We start from the raw sequence: 21,695 nt of genomic DNA on the forward strand, positions 1-21,695 counted from the left end.
TAAACGCTTTTTCTTAGAAAGAACAACCGATGAACGGTTTGGTAAAAAGTATTGCTGTTAGCTGAAGTGGGTATAAAGGACTTTGATTCTACCTGAGTTTAATAGTCCAGTTTCATTGTCTGGTGGAAGTATTAGTTCAGTTTAGAGAGAAGTAAGACCTCATAAAATTGCAAAATGAAATTTTCTGTAATAATTTGCTAATGTTAAAAATTAAGATTTTTAATCCAAATTTTAGTTAACACTATGGAGTGAGTGGGGTCTCTAAACAGTTGACCATGAGTTAAGTAAGTACCAGTACCTCAATCAACAGACACTTCAATCGAAAGGTGCTCCATAGTTGAAGTAACACTTTAGAGTGAATGGGGCCTCTAAACAGTTGACCATGAGTTAAGTAAGTACCAGTATCTCTATCAACACAAACTTCAATCGAAAGGTGCTCCATAGTTGAAGTAACGCTATGGAGTGAGTGGGTCCTCTAACTAGTTGACGGTGAATTAAGTAAGTACCAGTACCTCAATCAACAGAAACTTCAATCGAAAGGTGCTCCATAGTTGAAGTAACGCTATGGAGTGAGTGGGGCCTCTAACTAGTTGACCGTGAATTAAGTAAGTACCAGTACCTCAATCAACAGAAACTTCAATCGAAAGGTGCTCCATAGTTGAAGTAACGCTATGGAATGAGTGGGGCCTCTAAACAGTTGACCATGAGTTAAGTAAGTACCAGTATCTCAATCAACAGAAACTTCAATCGAAAGGTGCTCCATAGTTAAAGTAACACTTTAGAGTGAATGGGGCCTCTAAACAGTTGACCATGAGTTAAGTAAGTACCAGTATCTCTATCAACAGAAACTTCAATCGAAAGGTGCTCCATAGTTGAGGTAACGCTATGGAGTGAGTGGGTCCTCTAACTAGTTGACCGTGAATTAAGTAAGTACCAGTACCTCAATCAACAGAAACTTCAATCGAAAGGTGCTCCATAGTTGAAGTAACGCTATGGAGTGAGTGGGGCCTCTAACTAGTTGACCGTGAATTAAGTAAGTACCAGTACCTCAATCAACAGAAACTTCAATCGAAAGGTGCTCCATAGTTGAAGTAACGCTATGGAGTGAATGGGGCCTCTAAACAGTTGACCATGAGTTAAGTAAGTACCAGTATCTCAATCAACAGAAACTTCAATCGAAAAGTGCTCCATAGTTGAAGTAACGCTATGGAGTGAATGGGGCCTCTAAACAGTTGACCATGAGTTAAGTAAGTACCAGTATCTCAATCAACAGAAACTTCAATCGAAAAGTGCTCCATAGTTGAAGTAACGCTTTGGAGTGAGTGGGGCCTCTAAACAGTTGACCATGAGTTAAGTAAGTACCAGTATCTCGATCAACAGAAACTTCAATCGAAAAGTGCTCCATAGTTGAAGTAACGTTATGGAGTGAGTGGGGCCTCTAACTAGTTGACCTTGACTTTAATTAGGTAGGAAGTACCTCAATTGAAAGATGTTCTATGGTGACAATCACTAAAGAGTGAGTGGGGTTGTCTATAATTAGTTGACCTTGAGTTATATCATGCAGAAAGCATCTCAATTAACTTAGTAATTAATTAATTAAGACCAGTCAAAAAGTACTTTCAACTATTTGAGGTTTTAGTATCCATCCAATTTGTACTGAAGTAACTTGTCTATTCTGTCTCCAATAAAGCCTACCATGATGAAACTGTGAGGATGGTAACAAGTGTACAAATAAAGATGTAGTAAAAAATACCCCATATTTCATAATGCAAATTTTTTTTATTGTTATGAAAAGTTTACACAACTATTTCAACATAGAACATTCAACTTCTGTAACTGGTTATTTGAATAAAATTGATTGCCTACTAATTACACAGATAGACACAGGAAAGATGATTTTAAGGAAAGAAAGGTCTGCCACCATTGTAAACTACAGAAAATATGATATGACAATAATGAATGTTTAACGAAAGAGTAAATTTTTATGAGGTCAGTATACGGTCACAATAAAAGTATAATCTGTCGTAAGTAGATAACCTCCAGTTTTAGTTCTTCCTTGCAACAAATCAACTACCCTACCACACACCTCAAAATCAAAGTGCTGACTACAGCGTACACGGTAGACTAATGACTTTTACCTACATTACTTGCTATTTTAATCTAAATTACCTAATTATTCAACGAGAAATCTATATTAAATTAAATATAGCTTACCATGGGAGTTCCGAGAGTCAGATCGGACGGCCAGGTACATCTGTAAGTTAACAAACAACGGTCGCCAGCTGTTCTGTGATTCAGCGTCAGCGACCAGTGGAACGTCTAAACGCAAGCTTGCTACGCTCACGTGCGGGGAGTGGGGGCATTCACATTGCCGTGATCAGCGCAATCAAACAGGACGTCTGACAACTATATACAATGATTCATGCCCAGGCCTTAGGCTAAGCTTACCTTTCCTCTTCTTCTTGATTTCTTGTTCTTGCTCGTCGACAGCAGCACCCAGCAGTGTGAAGATGATACCGGCCTGTGAGTTAACTCCCACAGCTGTGACCAGCATCTTCCCGCTTCCTTCCATTACGTGTGTTCCTGCACAACAGTTAACAACCTTTGAAAATACTGGCTGTATTAATATATAGTGAACATAGATTGTCTTCTGTTAATATTTGGATAAGTCAAGTTGTACTATTTTGTAACTGAAGTTATGTAAGATTCATTTTTCTTGACAAACTGATTAGACCATGTAAAAGAATGTCCAAAATTATAAAATTGGGATAAAACATGCATCTGTTTAAAGTTTATTATGATTATTGATGATGTAAAAGAACAACAGGATTTTGGACGTTTGCCATCAATAAAATGCTACACAATTGCCATAATGGCAATTGCCTGAAATCCTGTTACCCTTCCAAACTGCCTATCACTGTCTCAAGCCATATAATAAAATTATAAACATACAACTAATGGTTTTATTCAATCTTTATTTTGGGAATTTGCCTCTACATTTGAAAATACAAAAATAATCTTTAAATATTGCCAATCTATTGTTTATTTACTTCTTTCAACGATACAAACTATTTCCTGTAAATCTATTGAGTATATTACAATAGGTTCAGACCTAAAGTAAACCATACGTTTATTTATATACAATAAAGATAATTGGTTTTGTGTGCATTTACCTGACAGAACCATAGGATCAAAACTTTCTCCCTTTTTGACATGGTCTGACTCTCCTGTTAATGATGATTCGTCAATTTTTAGATCATTACTTTGGATTAAAATACCATCTGCCGGAAGTAAATCTCCATATTTTATCTAAAACAAAGCAATATTACTCATGTAAGATTATTGGTATAACTCCTAGTTGTCCTATTAAGATATCCCAATGATGGGGGAACAATATATATATAATGGTATAAGAAAATTCAACTTCAATGGTTCTTAACTTAAATTTCCAGCCTGTTTTACATCAGTATGGTCTTCAGTGATATACCTGGTTCTGATTGGGTTGCAATAAACAAACAAACTTGTATTTAAATGCAGAAAACAGACAAATAGTTTATTTAAAGTGAAAATAATGTGAATCAAAATCCTGCAGTAAATTCTCACTAGAAATTTGGACCTAGTCCTATAAGGACCTTCGCACTGCTTCCAGAGTAACAGGATAATCTGGATGGGTAAGATCGGGGGTAGGGGTCGTCTCCTGTCAAGATCCATAAGGAAGAATTTAGGGCACTAATCTCAAGTCATGTCCCTTCGGAAGAAGGGTAAGCCAGCTCTGAACCAGCCTCTCCAGTCAAAGCAGGCAGGGGGTGGTACACCCTTATGTCTAGGCTAACAAGAACCTTTGACTCTTAGGGAATGAACCCCACTAACTCCAACAGTCATCTCCTGCAGTAAACTAGACCCTTGTACTCCAGAATCTCGACATTTGCGTTTAGTGGTGTGGTGCTCCTGGACATCTATAAGGTTACCCAGATTCAAGTGACACATCGTGCCCAGTGTGGGTTCAACTGGAAGGTATAAACCAGTCAGAAGTGAACCATCCTGGGAACTTACTAGACTTTAAAGTAAAGATACTGTAATGCTAATATGCGTAAGAATATCATCATTGTTCATGATTCTTTAAATCCTGTAGCTTTCATATACTAACTACATCAGGCTGATATTTGACTTTCCTGATAATCTCTACATATTTTGAATGGTGTTACAGTGGCCCTCGCAAAGAAGGAGGTTTCAAAACAATATTAAGGTACATACCTGACAGATGTCACCTACAACGATGTCACCCACAGATATTTGTTTTACTTCTCCTTGCCTTATGACAGAAAACTTGTGCTCCCCTTCAATTCGATTTTGTAGACCTCTAAATTGTTGCTCCTTCGTGTAGTCATTAAATGCTGTTACTATGACTACTACGATGACTGATATAAGAATAGCCAAGCCTTCAATCCATCCGTGTTTTGCTTCGTCTTCGTCTATGATAGCTGCTTTACCTATAACCAAATTGTATACGTCAATTCTGTTCTGGTCTATTCACTGATTACTTACATCAACTGGAAAACCACTTCTGTAATCAAAGCAAGCACATGTATATTTGTTTCTGGTAATCTTAAAACTGAGTTGAATGAATTTGTTTGATAATTTTGAAAATAATCTTAGAATATAGTAGGAATAATAATTAAACTGAACACTAATAACGCAATAACATTACTGTAGAACTGATGCTTAAAATTATCGAACACACAGCAAACGTGTATATTTGAAAGCCAATACTTGGACACTCCTTGTTTACAACAATGCACTAGGAAATCAAACAGTTAAACCACTAAAATCTAATGATTTGGTCAATACCTTGTCCTTTTAAGAGACCAAATCAAGAATAATATTTTAGGAATACTAAACACAAACTAATTTGTAAATTTAGAAATCATGGTGTGAAAAAATGTTGGTAAACATTATGAGTTAAGGGAGGTCAGCAAATGAGGAAGTATCTTGATCCTCTCAGTCTAGAAGAGGATTGTGTAAATGTAATGTAATACACTTAGTTATATGCTGAGTCATTACACCAATGCTCAGCAACTACTTCATCCATGCCCGTTTTGGCATCAATGTCCCATCTCATTCCTACATTACGCAGGCCTAATATGTGGGGCCTTTTATATTAAGGAGTTTATGACAATTATCATATGTTGTGTTCTCTCAAGGCAAAAGTGTGTAGGTCTAAATCAAGACTGTGATAATGCTTACTTGGGAGCATAACTGTGCACATGCGTAGAAACTACCACGCTACACTGTGTTTCAAGTGTAGATCCATGCTCTTCTGCCTTATAATATAACATTTGTCAATTTATATTGCTATCTTATTATTTTTTTAAAAAGAGTCTTTTTGAAAATATTTAACTAGGAGAACTGGATATAAATGTTGTGAATATATTTTCATAACCAAGCTTAATTTGACTTACAATATGGGATTGCTATTACTCTCGAAGGTGTTCATTCTCACTTTTATTATTGGGTATATATGGGTATTGTGTTACAGAAAGCTGATGTGAGAAAGTGCTCCTTAAATTTCATCACAATGTGTAGCACATTAAGTAGTTGCTCACATAATTTTTCTCACATGTAAGGGTATTTTTCTATCGAGATCCGAAAACCAAACAAATTTCATAATACAGAAACAGAACTCATGAAACATGAAAACAGAATCTCTTTTCAGTTGATACAGTGGCCAGTGGGCACGGAATATCCAATTTTTGTGTATTCTTTATAAAGTCCCTGTGAAGATGAAAAGGAATATCCATCCAATCTGATAAAGGTAAGCCTTCTATTCCTGTGCTATAAAAACCCTCATGTTAAAACCACGTTAAATCATAAAAACCTAAAAATCCCATGATACAGTTAGTTGTCCCTTTTGAAAAACAATCTGTTGTAAGCGTTTAACATTTAATATTAGATTTTAGGTAAATGAGATAATAAATACTATTGGTAAGGTTCATACGATAGATTCCCACTAGTCTGAAAATCCTGTAAATCCGGCTGCAATGAGAATATGATTCATCTTCCAGACAAAAAATGCTGACGAAACTGAATCAAACTTCAAGACGTATAAGATTAATAAGGCATATTAACTCCCATCAAGTTTTGTTGGAACATGAAACAGAAGTTGGGTGTTTGAAGTTGAATGAAATAATATTAGCATAATTTCTTGAGAAGGTAAGATATCACAAGAAAAAAAGAACTAAAGGATTTGAGTTTGTCATTTTGACGTACCTGACCATAACGAAAAATATCTGTTTATAGTTTCCGAAGTACAAGAGGACAAAATTTCAACGTAGTTACAGTACGTAGTTTGAATCAAGTTTGATTCAAACATTTTTTCTACGGTTTTACATGAACAGGTTTTTGTACCAGTGTTGTGTGTTCTTTGAGTTCGTTGGAAAAGAGTCTGATAACAATTTAACTAGAAAGTAACTAAAGTTTTACCATTCAAGTTAAATATTAGCAAAGTTACATACCACTTGCACTGAAACAGAACAACACAAGTCCAGTATTGCATTGAGTCCAGTAGTGTCGAAAAGTGATACCCACTATCAAATTCTACACTAAGAGACCAGCTTAACTATTAATAGTACAATACAATATTACATTTAACTAAGAAGGGACATGCACACCATGCACAGAAACATCTTAGTTGTACAATATTATCAAACTGTTGGGCGAACCAACAATTTATATTAGTTTTAGTTGTTTATTTGTTAAATGCTGATGCCTCGACATCTGGAAATAGTTTCATTACTATTTTAACAGACATGGGAGTATAAAATAAACAGCATTTCAAGATTTTCATGTAAATTAAAATAGTATTCTACTCCTGTCATGGTTCTATTTTTCATTACTAGTCAATTTCCTTACAAAAAATTAATGCAAATAACAAAAAAATGAACATTGAATGTTAAAGAGTAACATACAAATTTAAAGTCAACTTTTTATGTGTTCAGCTCAAGGAAAATAACTTAAAAAAGATAATTTAATTGTTTAAACAAACTAAATTAAGATTTTTTTAAACCAATAGTTAATTAAATCAAAATAGAGAAACTACGTATTAACAAAGAACAAATAATTAATAATTTAAAGCATTATGCATAATTATTTTTTATCAGTTCTACAATTAAAAAAAAATTAGCTTGATTTTCAATTTCCAGCCAGCTAGTTAAACACAAAACTTACTAACACTTGTTTTTGTCTTGATTACTCGTTTGAAACAAATTTACCTAGAGATCCACCGATAGATTAAGGATATTTAAAGCACTCAAATCCTAAAAGAAAATTACAGGAAGACTGTTATACAGCCTTGACTTCACCTCGAGTAAAGAGATTTTAATTTTGATTTAACTTAGAATACTGTGAAACCGGGGAAAACCTTGATAATGCTAATGATTTTAACAGTTTGTGCCTGATGCTCTAACAACAACACTGTTTCCAAACTATGGAGGCACCCTGCATAATTAGAGACACAGATGGGGTAGAGACACAGTTCAGGCACTAGGATGGAAGGATCCACATAGAAAATAGGAAACATCTATTGTAGTTACAATTTACATTACTCTATTTATTTCATTACGATACATATTGGTTATTTAATAAATGTTTAACCCAAATGAGAATTGTAATTTTATTTTAGACCAATTAAAGGGTTTTTATATAGAAGAGAAGTACACAGAAGGCATAGAAGAGGTTTAGAAAAAGAGGGTAAAGAATAGGACAACAATTTTTATTTCTTTAATTTGTAAAAATTGACTAACTAATTTATACATTTAAAATGTCTATTTGTTTTTGATGTTTACAAGGGGTATCCAAAAACAGAGTTTTCTTATTCCCCCCCCCCCAATCTAAAAGAGTTCAAGATAGTTTTCTATCGGATGCACAATTCGTATAGGTTGGCACACTAGGAACTAGGAATCCTTACACTCATGTTCAAAATAAATACAACTTGTAAACAATAGAATCACTCTTGATAGAGGCCCATTAGGATTTTTTTAGAGTCGATACAGAATTTTGTGGGACTCCATATGGTGTTCTTTGCTTGTTTGGTTGGATCATTTCATCCATTTCACTGACCATTGCTATGAGTCTACTGTATAGTGACATTTATAGTCATATGTTCAACAAATGAGAATTTAAAAGAACATAAGAGAAATGAAAACTTTGAGAAAAAGGTAATTGCCAATTAAATAATTTGAGAAGAACCAGATTCCCCAACTTGAACATCTCATCCAAACATCAGAACAAAGGCTGGCTCCCACTAAATTAGCATTCACAAGAATCTCCTAGGCGACTGAAAACGAAGGATTCAAGGACTTTAGTGTAAAGCAACAAAGTTTTCGAAGAGAAATGGCAATAGAAAAGTTAATACTCTTGTTAACCCCAACATACAGTAACAAGATCTCAGAAGGGAATGTAAAAACTGTAAAAGCAGGATTTCCACGAAACTCAATACAGAGCATCAAAGCTTCTGGAGAAAAATGGAAACTCAACTGCAACAAAAAGCATCAGTTTTTTGTAAAATTAAGAGTATCATAAACTCTAATGCAGACAATCTAAGCGTCGGAAGATAAAATAGGAGTTAGATTGTGATCCAAGGTCAACAAGAATGTAGAGTCAAGATCCATGAAATCTTATCAGAAAACATTCTGTTCTTTAATGTGTACAATATTCTACTGCAGATGACCTAATGAATGTAAAAAGTATGGAGGATGGCTGGAGAGCATATGCTCCATCTGTTTTTTTTTTTTTTCAGCAAAGGCACATTTCTGCACAGGCTCTTACAATTGGAGATGTATAACTAGGTTAGTAATGAGCCATTGGCCTATAAATATCTGTAAATACCTCGAATATATGAAGGCTTTTTATGTTCTGGCCTAATTTCTAAAGCCCATAAGTTTTTGTTTAAGACATGGCCATAGCCCATTCACAAACTAAATGGGCCATCACGGACCTTGTAGGAGTAAAACTCAACGTGATAGAATGATATAATGGACTGATTTCAACAAGTGTAGCAAATAGTATTTATTCACACATGAATGCATACAGCAATCATCATGATTACAATGCAAACTTAAGTTATTACAGCCAAACAAGGTGACATACTAGAATTTCTTACACCCTGAAGTCATTAAATTAACCCAAAAGCTTTTGTTTGAGTATTTCCTCTTCAACAACGTTATTCTTAATATTCTTAGTGATACAGTTTTAGTTGTTTGTGTACTTAAAATATTAGAAAAGCGTTATATTTATTTGGATTAAACAATTTAATATCCACCCCTAACAGCATTTATGATACAATTCCATTTTTCTCACTACTATATTCCTGAGATTAGTTTTAAAATCAGTAATAAATCTTGCTTGATGGTATAATTCAACTTTCCTCGTTAACTTTTAGTTAGCAATAATGAATTCTTCTCAGTACGAGACGTTTGATTAATCTAGCGTGATCTGAAAACTGGTGGACTGATTTGTTTGAAAACACCTTTATGGTATTTATAGAGAGAAAGTACTTTGTAATACTTCTGTGAAATACATCATTTTAACAAAGTGTTTCTACCCAACGAATCTTGTCATCAAGGAGTATTACTCATAGTAAAATCGGTTTTATTTAGTTTGAATAGTCTAATAACAGTATGAAATTGCCCCCTGAGTTTCAAACGTGTACTCATGAAATGATCACACCTGTATCCCTGTTCCTTGACTTCACATACACATGTTACGTAACTATGGTTGGCAGGATGAAACAGGAAGTTTTGGGTTGGAATTAAATCGAAGAAGAAGGATTGGTTTTAGTACAGAAATGAGCATAACATATTTTACAAGATTTTTAAACAAATTAGGAAGTAACTTTTTTTAAACAGATTATAGTACCTTTTTAAATTATTTAGCTTAAATAATCAGTTTAAATTAATTTGACAACGAGACACTCATGACACACAACAATCCGTGTGAGGCTGTAATAGAATCGTTATTTAAGACTTTTACCACATGAAAAAGACACATGTTTAAGTTATATAGTTTTGAGTTGGCTGAAAGATATGGTGCAAGGGTGTGAAGTACATGCCCCTAAAACTATTGTACTGGGGATTACAGTTACTGTTACCTTCGTCATCTGCATTCATCAAGGACACATTGTAATATTAGAATATTATTCGCTAAAATCAGCTAATATTTTACAATGGCTACAAGAGTAATTGTATTCACTGAAAATCACTTCAAAGTCGATGGCCAACAATCACAATCTACAATACTATTCAAAACAGCCAAGCAACTTTCAAAAGTTGGGAAAGAATCTTGAAACTTCCGTTCTTTTATCCAAACTTTAATTCATAGTGTATTTAGCTTTTCATTCAATACAAGATGAACATTATTTACTCGGGCCATTCAACACTTGTTTCCAAACTAACTCCAATTAAGTACCTAACAAAACATATTGAATTTTAATTCTTGCTCATTACATGATTTTTTAATTACTAATTGATTAATAAGTTACATACCAATAATTAATTAGTTAAATTGTATATAATGGTGGTACATAATATATATATATATATATATATATATATACATGTATCAATTTACTGTACATTAATGACCTATCCTAATTCAAATCTAATTTGTTAGGAATGTATTTTCAAATTAAAATTAAGTCGGGTTGCTACAATTTCAAGTCTAAAGTTGAAGATTTAAATAAAATCAATGAGTTTTGTAATTGTCCTCCTTGTTTAATTTCTACTAATTTACAATCTCAAATGTGACTGAAAATTATTAAATCATTGATTGATTGAATAATGACAAATCATAGAAAATGTTAAAGAAAACAATATAATTTAAAATCCCATGACATATACTCGTATGTTGCCAAAAATTGTAGGTTGTTGCCAGAAATTAATTTTAGATGATTTTTCCAGAATAAGAAAAATGTGAGAATTTTGCACAAATCAACCTTGCTAATTGCAATTTTACATTTCCAATCAGTGTTGTAAAATCATCTAGGTGAACGATAAATCTAGAACGTAATGCTATGATCAATTAGATTTGTTCACACATTTATGGTTAGGATTTTTATCTGAGGAATATATAGGTTTGCGAATTGAAAAAATCTTGTTTGAAGCTTTAAAATTCATTTTATAAAATAATCAGGAATGGCATACAACACGTTTTAGGTTCCATTTTACCACATTGCATGTTTCAAGTCCTCGTGGAACATGTTGAAAGTACTTGGCTGTTTTTCAAATTTGAACACTCTTTTGATGACAACTAGTTCCTTAGGATGTTATAGTGGTTTTGTATTCACAAAAAAGGTCCACAGGAAGATCAAGTTGTTCTTCAAACAGTCACACTTTTGAGATTCAAGTGTCCATATGCAAAAGAAACAATGTAAAACAGAATTTACATAGCTATGTTTTTCCTTGATCACACTATTTCTTGTTCATACAGTACATATTACACTAGATAAATTATACTATAATTAGAATTATAAGTATCCCATTTAAATTCTACAGCTTTGACAATAGAACAAAGAAAAAACATGTCAAAATGTAAAATTGCTGATGTTTAACTGTTTGTACTATTTACTACATGATGAGCTGTTTAGGAAACAGTACACTGTTTTGAGTCCGAGCTAGCTTTAACTGTCTCAATAATAAAATCAAAAGAAACACTAAATTCATGAACAATAAATAAGTAAAGCTAGCATTCAGTGACTTTTAATGTAACAAAATATATTGCAGACTTTGTACTAGGAGGTATGCAGAATATATCATTAATAAGACACTACTTAACTGGTTAGATAATTTTATAAAAAATGTACCGGAAAAATATCATTTAAGTGTATAAAACGTAATGTTGTTCACTGGCCATGAATGATAAATTCTTTTCTTTATAATGTAGTAATCAGAAGAATTTCTTAGCATGAGCTGAAATTTTTTATTTAAATTTACGTTATTATTAAATCTTTTAAATTTAATTTTACAATATAACATTTATGCTGTACAAATATATATTAATTAATTTAAATTATAGATGATACATTTAAAGAAATCATTACTTTCAAACTAAACACTATTGTATACATTTTTATATTTATAGGTTTGGTTCAAGTGCGGGAGAGAGTTTAAAAATGTTAATACTGAAAAATAAATAAACCACTTTATTCTTAGTGAAAACAAAATGGTCCAACACACCAAACTTGATAAGGAGAAAATGGCCCAACAGATGGTTATGTAGCGATTAAATATGAGTCTAACAGGATCCAGCTGGAAGTCCATATTCTGGTCCTTCCAGATGCAAAGGAAAAAATGTAGGGGTTTACTAAGCCTGTTCAGCAGAAATTGAATAGGACTAACAGATGCTACGTAGATTTTGCAATGTTGAGATCATATATCTGCTGAGCAGGACATAGTTAACAGTCCTCTGGTCCTTTTCCGTAAATTTGCTGAGCCTGTCACGATAAAAGTGGAGAGGACCAACAGGTGTTATACTTAAGCTGTAGTCACGGTGTGAGATTGGGATTAAATATTAGCTGAAGAGGATACAGCTATAGGTCCATATCAGCACAAAGGGTTCATTTAGTATTCAATTGGGATTCTTACTGGAATTGTAACTAACCAGCAACAAGCACGTGTTGTAAGTCAAAATTTAATTTAATTAATAAAGTTTTGTAATATATTTATATATTTTATAATATTTCGTACAAGTTATTAACTTTGTAAAGTTAATTTTTCATGATAGATTTTAAAGCAAGTGTTATGTTACAAAATATGTTTCCAAAAATAGAAGGTATAAACTCATAACTAATTTATAATTTTTATGTAACAGAAGGTAGTTAGAATCTGACACACTCAAACTTAAATTGGGATTTATATTTTGCACATCATAGGAAGTTCGAATTGATGAGAAAACAACGCTAAATTAATTTGTTCTACTGGTGGGTTTTTTTTTTTTGACGTAACGGGGAGACTGTTTTTAATAGCTATTGACAAACTAATGGTGGCTTGTATTTTCCAGTGAATTTCCTGCAAAAGTATTTGAAAACCAGCTGTTACCTTATCTTTAAATATATTCTGCACCTCTGTACAATATATTCAACATTTACTAAATAGACTTTGCATTTATTGAGAAAGAAAATAAATACACAAAATAAATATCTCTGCATTTATTTCCTCTTATAGCATGTTAACCATTACAGAAAGCATTTTCTGATTGCTGAACATTAAAATATAAAAACTATAGGAAGTTAAAAGTAGAGAAAATTACCTTCATCTTCAGGGGGTTTATAGATTGATAGACCTAAGGAAACAAGTGCAGCTATTTCAAGGATGATGAGAGTGACATCTTGCAGAGCTTCCCATACTAGCTGGAGGAACGTTTTAGGGGGCTTAGGTGGAATTGTATTTGAACCAAAAGTTTCTCTCCTATGTTCACAGTCTGCTACCGAACCGCTAAGACCTGAAAACAGAAGAAATTAGGTGAAAATGTTACAAAGTGATACATCTGACATGAAAAGAGAAATGTAAACATTTTTCATGCACCTAAACGAGTGTAAATGTAAAATAACAGTATATAAATTTGTAAAAACATCGTCTTGACTTGGCGCTTCAACAAAAACAAACCTGCACTTCATGCGCACGACCTTCACAAGCTAGGCGTCAATTAAACCACACTTTAATAGGAAAATTTTGAGATTTTTTAAATTTGGGGCGAAGCAAATAAAATATGTTGCTTGTATTGAAAGTACAATTTTAATACCTTTTCATTTATTCTTGTATTGAAGTATCAATCTTTAAAAACAATTATAACCTTGATGTACAATATGAAAAAGTAACTCTACACGGACATTTTTTATTCATTGCCAATATCATGATGCCAATTTAAAACAGTAAATATTTTATCACTGTTACACAACTGAGTTTTCACGATGCGCGGTAGAAACGTCAAATTTGCACGCACTGCAGTATCAACTGGAAATCGAGTCTTTCTTCCACTCCTCCCTCGTCCGTACCACTCCCGCTGGGGCAAGTGCTTCCACTTGCACCGCTCATTGTACTACATGTGAGAATATTTATTTGGCCCACACAACCCATTTTTGTGATTATGTACAGATTGGAAATGGCTTTTAAGTTTATCTTTTCACTGGACTGTTTCTTTTTATTTATTAAAACAAAACTAAAACCGACTGTGGAAAATAAAATAGAGTTTTATCATCAGTAGACAGGAAACAGTCTCAGACTATAAATTAACCGATTTTGAGGAATGCAAAAAACCGGACAAACTTCACAGTAAACGAAAGCCTTAAATTACAGATTTTTTGCAAAATAGGCTTATGACATTTTGGAATGCTAAAAATTTCGAGATGGCCACATCTAATGTATGTTCCAATGTATTAAGAGTATATAAACTTTGTTAAGCTGAAACAATTGTTCAAAAATCATCTCTGACGTTTTCTAACTAGTGTGACCCATTAAAAACACTGAAATTTCATGGTTCCCAACAAGCAGTGTACTGACTGCTAACCCGTAACTTACAAATATTTTTTAGAGAACATAAAACATGTAGGTATTGAGTAGTTATAATGCAGCAAATATAATTAAAAAACATTTCTTTTGGTTTCCAAAATGTGATATAATGAGGAATAACCTACGAGCTAGGAAAACTTACATACTTAAAACATGATTGACCAGAGATCTGTCACAGTGTAATTCATAACAAACATAGGTAGACGATTGGAAATACTATATCACTTTGAGTTTCTAAAATGTGATAGAATATGAATACTGACTGCCCATAAATAAAAAAACTTAAGTTTCTCAAAATATGTAGTACCCATTAGAAAACTTATTTAAACGGTGTGAACTGAATGTGGAACTTTAAATATGGATCATTGGAAGTATGTATATTAAAATTAATATTTATGATCTAACCAGAGTTTAGTGATGTTTTGTTTTGCTTCCAAAAATAATGAATGGAAAGATCTGAGATTTTCAGATTAACTCTTACCAACCAACTATAAATGTATCAATGATACACAGAGGTGAAAAAAGTCAAATGGGTTTAAAAACAACAACGTTTTTACAAAGGTTTTCTCTTTTTTCAAAAACTTGGGGTAAATGTCTTGCGCATATGAATGCTAGACAGTAAAACTTTTTAACAACTACCATATGCAGCCTCAAAAGGGATTTCCTTTTAAAGCAGTTTCCATAACTAACCAAAACGTTTCTTGGTGTAACAAACAAATTTCCTACTTATTTATTAGGAGATTGAGAATAATGCAAAAATTTTTCTAACAAATTATTCTGAAACTCTTCACGATTCCTAACTTCGTAAGAGTTTCTAGGTGTAATACACAACACACATTTCCCGATATTGTGTACTGATTTTTATTCTGAAACTCTTCAGTGGTCACTGGCTTGCTGATTGGGACTCGTTCTTTGAAATCTGGGACTGAAAAGTCTGATTTCTCAACTTGAATGTCAGCTGAACAAATCTGATCATCACATGTTACTCTGAAATTTCTCACACAGCAGAGCTGTTAAAATTGTTTATATTACCTCAGAACATATTTTTCAATGTGTGAAAGAGTAATTGGATTGATACCAAGCGGTAATTCATGAATGTTGTTATAATATGTTCATAACGATCCAACACATTGTTTTCAGTGAAATATAATGACCATTCACCAAAACGAGCACATTTTCAACTAACAGTCACTTTGACAAGATTTTAACAGTTCCGGATTTTGTTGGGATATCTTGAACAATGGGTACCATTCTTTTGCCAAGAAAACAGCAACCACTGAAAACCTCAAGAACAATATTCAGCAAGTAATTAAGTCTCAGAGCCACAAAAATTAGAGGCAAGTTATAAAAAATACTTTAAAATGTAATTTGTCAAAATGCTAATTTTACAAATATAATATTCTAATTTTCAAAGCATGTACACTAAAAAGAAAAATTAAAATATATTATAAATAAACAAGTTGTATGATACTGGATGTCTGATGTCTATACCACAACGTATCTACTTTGTTTCTGTAGACTAGACTGTTCTTCATTCAGACCAAATTTTCTAAGCATTGGACACTGTTTACTAAATCTTAAATCTTTAAGGAAAGATTCTTGATGGAATAAAAGTTAAAATGTGTCTTATTTTATCACACAAAGTTATGACAAAAACCCCTCTAAACACAGGAACCCAAGACTTTAAGATGACTTCCAAACTACCAACTATGGCCGAGCAGGTGTTCTACCTGTGAGGACAGGTTTGCTCAGAAGCCTCTCACCTTTAGAGCAGCCAGGCTCAAAATTTATTTACTTTGTTATCTTACCATGACCACAATACCCACTAGACTACGCTGTTGGCACTGAGATACTGTTAGAAGGTGAATCTTTTAAGGGGTTGAAACAACACCTGTCCACTGAATGTATGTACTAATAGTAATTTAGACTGACTGGTCTCAAAGCACTCACCTTCACTAGGCGATGTGTATAATTTTTTACATAATTCTTGAACACCACCGAATTCTGAAAGTTTGGCAATGCCCTCCCTGCCACGATGCTCCATGAGCTCTCGCAACTGTTTGAGAGAGACGCCATATTGTGCCGGCCGCCCGTCTATCGTCGACATGGTCCTATGCGCACTCCTGCAACAATTTACACATTACATGAATATCACCATTTTTCTTCAATCCTTAAAGACAGTTAGAGTATTGCATATGATAAAAATATTGTTAATATTCTAAGTATTAAAAAATTACCTATAACAAAAAATATTCAACTCATAAAATGACTAAAAATGAGTTGTTACGGCTAACCAACTAATCAATGAAACATTACCTATATCCATAGATTATGAAGTAACTACAAAACGTTCCACCGTATAATTTTTTACTCTATATTTTGCAGTATAAGCACGCAAAAAACAAATTTTGTATAAGCACTGGTTTTTCATAAAATTAATACTAAACGATTTTCAGACACGCTAATTTAAGAGAAAGTCAAAAAGGGAGATCATAAAAAGATTAAAAAACCAAATTGTAAAGTTTTTCATATGTTAATATTTTTAGGCTTGACACAATTAGAGACCAACAAGAATAGAGAATAAAAGTCAAAATTTTCAGCCAAATAGTCCATAAATGGTTGGCTGATGCCCATTTGACTTTTACGTATGGGCCTGACAGTTGTTTTTAAATGTGTCAACTTAAAAAAACTATTGTTTTATATGCTGAACCCCTTCAGTACCCTGCCATATCAGTCCCATCCCCCCAAAAAAACTAGTGCGGCTGATGATCAATTCTTCTTTATCGATTTAATAAAAAGGAAGGTTGTGTACGCTTACACAAAGTAAATTCTGGCTTCTGGACTTTGACCACTACAATTGTTTTAATTAAGTGTCTAAACCCACACTTCCACAAGAAAAGTTGAAAATGAATGAAGATGCTATATCATTAATAACAATATTCCGACACACAAAACTCAATGGTTTTCAGCAACAGTGATACTAATCAGCTGAGGCATAGAAATTGAATGAAGCATAAAAATGAATAGTCTTGTTTCATGCTGTTAGACAAAACTATCACGCTATAATTTTAATTGTAATCAATACATTGTATTTACTGCTCTTGGAGATAACAATTTGTATACACATCCTTTTGTCATATACATCTTGCTGCAAATAATTAACAAAAGCTAAACACACCCATGAAATAAACATTAAATTAAGCGTTAGCATACCTAATCCATATAATAAAACCGAGGATGACTAAAACTTTGGATGATATTTTTTGTAATTTCTCACAAATTACAGCTATTTACAACTTTAAGTCAGTACTAATACATTGTTAGATGCTGATATGTTAAACTACTTGATATGTATTGCATGATTTGCTGGAACATGTTTTTGATACATTAATAAACACTTTGTGTAATTAAAACTGTTTTAAACTCATGTTTAAATTAACTTATAAGATTGGATTATTCTATTTGAATCCTTTCTAGTAAGTTTTTCTATCCAAATGAAGTAAGTACAGATCAAACTACTAATTTGAACTATTCAAGTATACTTCTCAGTTCAATTTAAGTGAGGACAAATCAAAGTACCTATCCTAGCGTGTTTCTGTGTTCAATGTAACTATGTTTTGAACTACATATTTAGATCCTTCATATTTCAGGACTAATTGATGTTGTGGTTTAATGTCAGCTTGGGCTGTACAAAACCGGTTAGAGCTGTCAACATTGTCACACTTTCACAACTATTTCTAAAAAATGAAAGATGGGAAATCATGAGCCCAAAGCATCACGCAGTGTTCTGTAATATTTTATTTTCTTAACAATTGATTTATTACTATTTGAAAACTAAACTTATTGTCATAGGTTTGTCTGGAACAAAAACAAGGGTGTTTCCTATTTTTTTGGATGTAAAGAAACAACGGCATTGTAACCTAGGCTTGGTTAGTTACAAAAATTTATTTAAAAAATGTAAACATTACACTTAAAACATGCAGCCAATTCACAGAACAGTCATCATAAGTAATTTTGTATAGTTGGCTTGGAAAATCAGAATTACATGGATATTGTAAAAATATTAAATTGTTGACAATTGCCACTTTTAATTATTAAACTATCAAATCTATTTAAGGGGAGGCGGTACCCCAGAAAAATATTTTTTTCACATTTTTTTTTTATTTTTTTAAAATGTTAAGCGGCTTTTTCTGCACACAATGATATATATAAATTACATGTGTATTTGAAAATTGTAAACCTACAGAAAAAAAGTTTTAAAATATGCTTTACATCATGTTTCAGGAAGAAATTTGTGACAGCGCTTGCGTTTATTCACACATGTACTATTATACATATGACCTTTTATTTTTGTGTGCTATAATTTGCTTTTGTTGTGTTGGCAGGCCTGAACTAACTTCTATTTCATCAGCTTTGAGTTCTGCTTCTGACTTTATACTGTTTGTTTATTGTTTTGCTTAGTGTTTTGGTGCTTTGTGAAGTGATATAGTGAGTGTTAGTTAGTAATTTATATTTAATATTGCTAACAAGATTGTTTATGTATAAATATGCCTCGTGTTAAAAGTAGTTATGCTAAACCCCGTAAAGGAGTTGGTGGTAGGAAAAAAAGAAAACCAGCCATGTCCTAACCCTAATGAGATGTTCAAAAGATGAGTCTACCCCTAGGCCTGAAATGTCAACACAATCTCAGTCAAGCTCTTCAAAGGAAAATAAAACATAGATAAGTATGAGATGTTTAATTGTGATGAAATAAAACTATGACAAATGAAATTATTAACATGCAAATTTTATCAGATCAACTTTTTAGTTCATCACTTTGTAAAAATTGCAAGAAAAGTGGTTTACAAGTGCGTGCTGCTCAACATTTTGGCCTGGCTTTTGAGATGGAGATTTATTGTTGCCATTGTAAATATGTACATAAATTTAATAGTTCTAGGAATATTTAATTTAGAAAAAAAGACTCTATTTGATGTAAATATTAGACTAGTGTATGGACTGAGGTCTATCGGGAAAGGTATGGCTGCAGGCAAAATGTTATGTGGCGTAATGAATCTTCCGCAACCTCCAACAAAACCGTTTCGATATAATAAATTTTTAAAAGACAAGGCTAAACAGGTAATGGATGAATCCATGAAAACTGCTGTGGATGAGGCTGTTGAGGAAAATAAAACCTTAGGTAAGAACGAACGCGACTTAAAAGTAGGTATTGATGGGCACTTTGGCAACGGCGTGGCTTTAGCTCTCTAAACGGAATTGTTACTTGTACAAGTGTTGACACAGGAAAAGTTATGGACATAGAAGTGTTATCTAAATTTTGTAATTGTTTTGGACAAACAACAACATGAGGCTATTTGTTCGGCAAATTATCAAGGCTCGAGCGGAGGTATGGAGTCAGCTGGAGCCTTAGCTATTTTTCAACCGATCAGTAAATAAGTATAATGTTAGGTACTTAGAGTATTTAGGTGATGGAGATACAAATAGTTTCAAAACTATTGCAGACAGTAAACCTTATGGTGAAGTGGAAATACAGAAAACTGGAGTGTATAGGCCATATTCAAAAGAGAATGGGGTCTAGGCTAAGGAAACTAAAAAGAGACTCAAAAGGCGTAACACTTTCTGATGGCGGCAAACTAGGTGGAAAGGAATAGACTAACAGATGGGCATAATTGATCAAATTGCAAACCTATTATGGAAATGCTATTAGGAAAAATACTGATAACCTACAGAACATGAAGGCAGCGGTTTGGGCCATATATTTTCATAAACTTTCGACGGACGACAATCCTCAGCATGGCCTTTGCCCGTCAGGAGAAAATACATGGTGTAAATACAACAAGGCAAAGCACACTAAAGAGCCATATTCTCATAAGAACAGCATTCCTTCAGCTATAATGTTAGCCTTGAAACCAATCTTTTCAGGCTTTAGCAAATCCTGACCTTCTTCGAAAATGTTTAACACGGTAAGAACGCAGAATGTCAATGAAAGCATCAATAATGTCATCTGGTCTAGAGTGCCAAAAAAAGATTTTGTGACATTGAACACACTTGAGTTTGGTGCTTATGATGCAATTTCTACTTTTAATGATGGCAACATAGCAAAATGCAAAATGCTTAGAGCAGTAGGCATTGAACCTTGCAAGAGGACAATTGACGCAATGAAAAAGTTTTGACTACTACGAGCGAGTGCGACGAGCAAATTGTGCGATAAGTGACTTTCAAAGACAAGCAAGGAGACAAACCAGGAATTTAAAAAGAAGGATTGAGGAGGATTTTGAAGAGGAGCCTGCATATGATCCAGGAATGCACTAATGCTACGGTAAATAAATTGCATGTTTTTTTCTATAATTTTGTTATTGTTTACTCTATTTGTGGCTGGGTATAAGTTCTATTTCATAATTTTCTCTGTTATTTTCTCTTATAAATGTATTCTAAACTCAAAAATGTTTGAAATAATATAGCCTAATTAATTTTTTTTTTTTTTGTATTATCTTTCACTCCGTTATGACTATAGGCCTAACCCGCATCGCGTTACTTTTTTGATATACAAATTTTCCAATATAGATAATTCTAAATATTAAAAGCATATATAGCCTATTCTATTAATATAAAGATCACATTTAATTATAAAAACCAATTACATATCATATATAGGTAAAAATATTATATAACATAGCTAAATAGGTCATTATATTCGTTTTTTGCGATTTCCCGCAAATTTTAACTTTTTTACAGTTTTTGCACACAAAGGTACAACGTTTCTCAAAAAATACTTGGACAATCAACTTGAAACTTTTACACACATTTATATAGGTATTTTGGCACCTACTGAGTTTTTTTGAGATGCCTCCTATTATAATTAGGTACCTAAAAAAAATATTCTAAATTCCAAGTTTGATATTTCAATATGGGTTTGAAAAAAAAAAAAATCATAAAAAATTTATTTTTTAAGATACAAGCACCAAAAAAACTCAGTAGTTGCTTTAAATACCTATATATGTTGTATATAAAAAAATTTAGGTTGATTGGTCCATTTAGTTTCTGAGATAATGGTACCTATGTTAACATTACAAAGATAGGGGTACCGCCTCCCCTTAAGATAGCATAAGGTAAAACCATGTAAAAACCCCTGTATTGTGT

General features: G+C 32.9%; 1 protein-coding gene across 8 annotated transcripts in view; it reads right to left on the reverse strand.

Annotated features, from left to right (window-relative positions):
• Positions 1–21,695, reverse strand: part of LOC124369891 (plasma membrane calcium-transporting ATPase 2) — a 348,847-nt gene that overhangs the window by 86,922 nt on the left and 240,230 nt on the right. For all 8 annotated transcript variants that reach the window (XM_046828043.1, XM_046828035.1, XM_046828038.1 and 5 more), the window contains 5 exons: positions 16,509–16,681; positions 13,300–13,491; positions 4,255–4,490; positions 3,174–3,309; positions 2,449–2,583 (listed from right to left, as the gene is read on the reverse strand). In XM_046828043.1, coding sequence (XP_046683999.1) covers positions 2,449–2,583; positions 3,174–3,309; positions 4,255–4,490; positions 13,300–13,491; positions 16,509–16,665 — 856 coding nt within the window. In that variant the 5' untranslated portion in view covers positions 16,666–16,681. The remainder of the gene's footprint in view (positions 1–2,448; positions 2,584–3,173; positions 3,310–4,254; positions 4,491–13,299; positions 13,492–16,508; positions 16,682–21,695) is intronic.

The sequence above is a fragment of the Homalodisca vitripennis genome, chromosome X (assembly GCF_021130785.1).
Source record: "Homalodisca vitripennis isolate AUS2020 chromosome X, UT_GWSS_2.1, whole genome shotgun sequence".
Taxonomy (NCBI): Eukaryota; Metazoa; Arthropoda; class Insecta; order Hemiptera; family Cicadellidae; genus Homalodisca; species Homalodisca vitripennis.